Source organism: Anopheles nili, chromosome 2 (genome assembly GCF_943737925.1).
Source record: "Anopheles nili chromosome 2, idAnoNiliSN_F5_01, whole genome shotgun sequence".
Lineage (NCBI taxonomy): Eukaryota > Metazoa > Arthropoda > Insecta > Diptera > Culicidae > Anopheles > Anopheles nili.
The window spans coordinates 55,242,957-55,249,599 of record NC_071291.1 but is presented as its reverse complement, the minus strand read 5'-3'; the positions used below and the strand labels follow the sequence as shown (position 1 = coordinate 55,249,599).

At 49.0% G+C, this 6,643-nt stretch overlaps 1 protein-coding gene across 1 annotated transcript; it reads right to left on the bottom strand.

Moving 5' to 3' along the window:
- Window positions 1-1,188: 1,188 nt before the first annotated feature.
- LOC128731099 (F-box/LRR-repeat protein 7-like) lies at window positions 1,189-3,771 on the bottom strand. The gene is made up of 3 exons (XM_053824196.1): window positions 3,664-3,771; window positions 2,376-3,578; window positions 1,189-1,707 (listed from the first exon to the last, which is right to left on the bottom strand). The coding sequence occupies exons 1-3, from the start codon at window positions 3,769-3,771 to the stop codon at window positions 1,189-1,191; spliced, it is 1,830 nt and encodes a 609-aa protein (XP_053680171.1).
- Between the last annotated feature and the right edge of the window lie 2,872 nt (window positions 3,772-6,643).

Below are 6,643 nucleotides of genomic sequence, written 5' to 3'. Positions count from 1 at the left end.
CATAATGCTCAGTGTCTACCTGGTAAAAAAATATCTGGTTTTTGAACGATTGCTTCTATTATTAACTCTATTAACTTCTGATCTTGATATTTTCTAAATTTTAGTTCTTTTATGAAGAAAATAAAGAAACATCCTCTTAATGATAAAAGAATGCTGAATTGAATTGAATTTGATCAGATTTATTTGCCTCGTGAAGATTATCATTCGTTGCAGACATACATATTCCGAATCCACTGCCATTCATTCCACTTACCTGCGAACGTTTCGCAACAAGTCTATTAGTGAGCCTCGCTCAGAACATCCCAGCCAAAAGAGCCATGCCCTCTTCGCTACGCCCAGCCTCGACTAGCCGGCGGGTTTTCTACAAACAACTTTTATCATTTCCAAAGGTAGCAGTCGCCTCAGATTTAGCTCGTGTTTTTTTTTCTCTCTCCTGTCTTGCCTTTTTTTTTTGCGCACATACCACTCACCTAAACCCCACGAAATGAAACGTTCGCTTCGAAAAGGCATCCCAACCGTAAGCTGCCCAGGCAGACGGAAGCAGAGGAGTTAAATCGAACGAGAAAAAAAAAGGCCAAAGAACGCTCGCCGGCAGTCGGCATCGAGATCTGACGAGGCGGACGAATGTCCATAGACGAAAAGAAACCGGCCATCACCAACACCGCCGTCGTCGCCGCCGCCACCGACGGTTCAGGTGCCATAAAAAAGGCAACACAAAAACACCGGAGATGCGTGCCATAAAATTATTAAATCGTATAAACTTACTTCTGCATGTTGCCCCTGTTTCGGGCAACCCGTCCGGGACCCAGTGAAGCCACCGACCCCACCCTCGCGGTCTAGGGGTACGTGCACTTTCGGGAGACGCCGGCACGTCTCTACACTTACCGCTAAGCTTCCCGCAAGGCTGAAGGATGCCGGACACGGTAGCCAAAGGGAAGGTGTTCGTCACGCCGACCGGCGGTACCCTTTGATCTTCCATCGGCCAGCGGCATCTTCGACTAATTAACCAAAAAACTTCACCGATCATTACGCAGGGGGCTCTCTCGTGGAGCGGTGCACTTCGATCGGGCCTGACCTTGGGGAAAATTTGGGGGCTTAGGAAACGTCACAAACGCCCGCCGTGAGAGCTCGCCCAGGGATCGTTTATTTACATCACAACTTATACGCTATAAGTGCACAAGTGGTACGCTAGAGCACTTCCGGTGTGCTGCCGTGTAGGTCCCGGAGTGATCGCACGGCTGACAGTTTCTTTTCGGCGTACGACGAAATTTTGATGCATCCGCGAATGTTGAGCACTCGCAGTACGTGGCAGTGTTGAACAATGTGCCGAATCGCTCGATCCGTTATAAGCGCACAATTCTGCAGCTTCAGCGTTGTCAATCGAGGCTCACATTTAGTCACGATTTCGATGCAACGGTCCGTGATCGTACGGCACTCGCTAAAGTCGACGATCTCTAGCGCTGGGCAGCCAAGGACGAGCCGTTCGATGCCACGATCCGTCAACTGCAGCAACCGCGCGAGACTGATCTCCTTCAGCTCCTTAAAGTGAAAGCACCGCTCGAACGAGTAGTCCGTGATTTTGTAGCACCCGGAGAGCTTGAGCGATCGTAACCCGGCCAGGTCAGCGATCGAGAACGACAGCTCGATGTCCCAGATCGCGAATGCTTTCTCTTCCAGGTTGACGCCCGTCAACCCGGCGTCGGACACCTGCGGATGGAGTGGAATAAGCGGATTAGCGCAAATATTATGTAGCGTTTTGTTCATCATGGAACAGGTTACTTAAAAATAAAACAAAAATGATCCGTGTTGTAGTATTAGCATTTACCATTTATCTAAGATGGTTTAAGAACAGATTCATCACAATATTGTGCGTAAGCAAGCGAAAAATTGTACTTCATTTACCTCTCTTAGACTGATTGAAATGTACACCTAAACATATTTATTGAAAATTTCAACATCTCTCATTCCCTCATAGCGCTTACAACTGGTTTGCCTACAGAAAAAGCTGTCTAGTAGGCGTTAATCCCACAAACAGCGCAAGTAGGCGGTGACTCTTCAATCGCGTAAACAACCATTGATTTTAGTAAACTTATCCGTTTCCCTTTTGGGAGCTATTTTATGAAAGCGCAACTAGATATGTTTTAAATTTATTTTTAATAAAAAAAGAAGAGATAATCAAGTGGTCGTCAATGCATGGCTGCCGCCTCAATGTGTTGGAATATAGATTTAAAACGACCAAATTAGATAAATAATGCTTTTAGGAAAATCTAAAAATGGTTTCTGCACTCCAAAAACTCACACTTTTTAATTAATCATTCACTCCCTCCCAAGGTTCGTATTTGGCTTATAAAAAAAGCATTCACTCATCGACTCACCTTCGCGCAGCAATCTAAATTTAGCTCCTGTAGCTTCGTCATGTGGTAGAAGATGTACTGCACCGACAGGTCGTTGATGCTGTTCGAACACCCGCCCAAATCAAGCACGACCAGGTCACAAAATTCGAACGACACCTTCGTCAGCGCGGCATCACTCATGTTGGTCAGCAACCCGAGGTACAACCGGCGCACGTTCCGGCGATTATGCGTGAACAACCCACCTACGAGTCCAACGTCGGTAATGCGCTCGCAGTTCGTGAGATCGATGTGACGCAACCGAACCAGATCCTTGATCGCCGTGATGCCGTAGTCCGTGATCATCCAGCAGCGGTTAAGGATGAGCGTCTCGAGCTGTGGCATTGCGCGCGAGATTTGAATCAACGCGGAATCGTTCAGCGCGAGTGATTTCGAAAGGTCCAGGTGGGTGAGCCGGATCTGCGTCCTCAGCAGGTCCATTATACCCGGCTCGTTGGTGGGGATCTTTTCGCAAACCATTAGTGCCAGGCTGTCGAGAGACAGCCCACGGATGTCGGCGAGTCCTCGCAGGAACACGTTATCGATCGGTGTTCCACCGAGGAAGAGATGCCGCAACCGAGCATGATTCATCCGGACGTACTCGAGGATGTGATTGATCATGAGCACACGCTGTCGAGCTTCGATACTGCTGAAACAATCCGACACATCGATCGAATCGAGGTTAGGAGCGAGCTGCACCAAGTAATCAAAGTGATGCTCCTGGAAACGGTTGTTTCGCGCCAGGCTCAGATGCCGCAGCTTCGGCATGACCGGATTCCACGACACCGTGACGTTCTCGATTTGTTTCCACGTCTTAAACAGGTCGGGGCAGTTAAACAGGTTCAGTCGGCGTAGATTCGGTAGATGCTTCAGAATGGACGCTAGCTTGTGCTTCCAGATGGTGCATTTTTCGAGTGTGAGCTGTTCGATTGCCTCACCGAATTCGGACCAGAATTCGCTCTTGACACCAAACACAACCTTGGTGATACGGACGTCCGTGAAGTAGCGATAAGACGTTAGCAGGCCCTTGAGCGGATGTCCGTTGTCCACAAACTCGACGTCGTGGATGTGTAGCGTGATTGCCCGCATAAACTCTAAGTAACGGTACGCATCGTACCAGGACCGACACACCAGCGATGCCGCACTTCGATCGCTTGGGTTGAGGTACTTAAACAAGTGAATCAGTAGCTGTAACGTGGGAGATACGAACTTGCAGAATTAAACGCGCTAAACTAAACACGATGGCATGCAACGGAAACGTCATCATACGCACCTCTGGCGGGAGCGCTTCGAAGTTTGGTTCGAAAAAGTAAACGAAGCTGTCCTCATAGTGCACATAAAGCGTTCGTTCGATTCTTTCCACCAACCGAGCCAACGCCATCGAACTTCACTCAAATAGCACCGCTGCGTCACAATTTTCAACAGAGGGCACAATTTCAAGGACCAACCAAAAAAAACGGTAAGTAAACAGACAGACTCACTTCGTTGTGGGGTTCGTATCACCTCAAGCGAACAATTTCACCGCACTTAGAACGTGCCACTAATCACCACGGTGATCGTGGTTCGACTGAAATTTGGCGCATGAAAAGCGTCCACTTCCTGCTGCGAATGTTCGCAGATCTGCTGCAACTGCTGCTCGGGGACCCGAACGAATCGCGCGACCACAAGCTCAAGGTTCTAGTGCCGGTAGGGGAAAAAATAAACCACTCGATACGATCGCGGATTCTTAAGCACGCGCGAGGGTGAAAGGAGGCGAAAGAAAAGTTCATCCCTCAAGCGAGAATTGCGTTGCTGCTGCCAATTTACTGACAATTGCGCAATGCGAAAGTGTTCGCTGATGCGGGGGAGATGCTTATTTGGTTTTCACCTTTGTTCGAACCGAAGCGAGAGCAGAGCAGACAACCAACAGGTGTTGAATGCATTCTAACGACAACGAGCTGAGAAGTGTTGAAGGATATTTTAATACAACACAAATCGGGATTTTTACGTCGTTACGCTTTTATGTTCAAAACTGAAAACTTGTTTTATTGGGGTTTTCTTTTTTAACATTTATACAAGAAATTGAGATACAATTGTGACTTTTCTTTTACATCTAACGCTAGCCATTTAAATCTAACTATTTTCTAGGTAAAAACTTATCGCTAAATCGTACGTATAAAAAAGGGTTTCTGCTGGTGCGGTATCATTCTCGAATGCAGTATAAATGAGTATGGTGCTCGTGTTAGGATTTGTACACCTGCCGCAAGGTGGGAATCTTCGCTAGTCGTTCCACGGTGTCCGTTGGCAGCTTGAAACAGCCTCTCACGTACAAATACTGGTGAAAGAGCATCGAAAAATAAGCTCACAATCGATTGATATTAAATTATGTTCTTTGCTATATTGCTCTACTCACCTTGAGATTTTTGCAAAACGTCCCCAAAAAGTCCACGCTTTTCTCCGTTAGCAACGGGCAATTGGCAAGCTTAAGCGTGCTGATGCGCTTGAGATGAATCGCAATTAGCTTCACACAGCCATCGTCCATGTTCGGGCACTCACTTAGGTCCAAATATTCGAGAGCTGGGCACGTGGACACCAACCGCTCGATGCCGGCTTCCGAAATCTACGACACATCATGAGGAGTTAGTCTCCATTTAATCTAAAATTGTTCTGTACACCTATAGCACTCGCAAACGCCTCACCTGATGGCATCGGGAAAGGCTAAGCTCTTTCAGCTCGGTGAAACGGAAACCGTAACGCAGTGCAAAGTCCGTCATGCGGTAGCATCCGGACACCTTCAGCACGCGCAGCTTCTTCAACCGATCGATGGCGAACGTTTCCTCAACGTCCCAGATCGAGAACGTTTTCTCCGGCAGATCGATCCCGGTGAAACCCGCATCGGTCAGCTGGATCAGGGAAATCGAGAAAGAGAGAGAGAGAGAGAGAGAGAGAGAAAATTTGAGCTCTTTTATCTCCATTCCACAATCCGTTCGTAAATTTCCCATCGCTTCTCCCAAGGTGTTAATTATGGTAGGGCGTTGCATGTGAAGCAAACCTTGGTGCTGCGCTCGATGTTTAAATGCTCCAGATTGACGAGATTGCAGAAGATGTACTGCGCCGACCAGTCGGTCATGCACGTCGACGAACCGCCGATATTCAGCACACACAGGTTGGGAAAGTTCGCGCCGATCTTCACGACACACTCCTCGTCCAGCGTGTCAAGCAGCTCGAGGTGAAGCTCGCGCAGGATCGATCGATTGCTGAATGCAGCTCCCTCGATGATACCACGCTTTGACATGCGAATGCAGTTCGAGAGGTTCAGGTGCTCGAGGTGTTGTAACCGGAACACCTGTCGGATGCCGTAGTCCGAGATACCCCAACATCCTGTCATGACAAGCGTGCGTAGGTCAGCGACATGTCGGATGATCTGCTCCACACAGAAGTCCGTAATGCCGGTTGAACTCGTGACGTCCAGGAAACGCAGGTTTGCCTGCCGTCGAAACAGCTCTACAATGGCGGGTTCACGACTTGGCATCTTCTCGTGGTACGTAAGGCTCAGTTCGTCCAGCAAAAGCCCTGATGCGTCAGCCAGTCCTCGCAGGAAGATATCATCCACCGGAATGCCACTGAGGTTAACCGCTCGCAACACGTACTGTCGACGGATGATAAACTTCTGGATACACCCGAGCAGGAACATCTTGCGAACAGTATCCACCTGCCGGAAGCAGTTGGAGAAGTCAACCCGCGTTAAGTTCGGCAACATCTCAACCATCGACTCGAACTGCAGCTGACTGAAGTTGTTCCGCGCGAGTGACAACGCTTCCACACCCGGGAAGTCGATCGTGTACAGCCCGTTGTCGAAAAACTTCCACGTGCGGAACAGATCGTCCCGCAGGAGATCACACTCGACGAATCGGGCCACGCGCAAGTTCGGCATGTGCTTGAACAGCGAGATGACGCGTTCGCGCCAGATCATGCACTTCTCGAACGTGATCTCGCGCACATATGGGCCATAATTCAGCCAGAACTTGCTGTACACGTTCAGCTTCACCCGGGACAGCTTGATCACGGGAAAGGTACGATCGGCCAGGATCAAATTCATGACGGGTGGTTTGAAGTCGTCAAAGTCAACCCCAACTAGGTGGAGCACCATCTGTTCTGCGAACCGGCAGTACTTGGACGCCTCGTACCAACGGCTGCAGACGTAGCACGCTGATCGTCGATCACTCGGCGAAAGGTACTTGAATATCTGCACGATCATCTACCGGTTGGGGAAG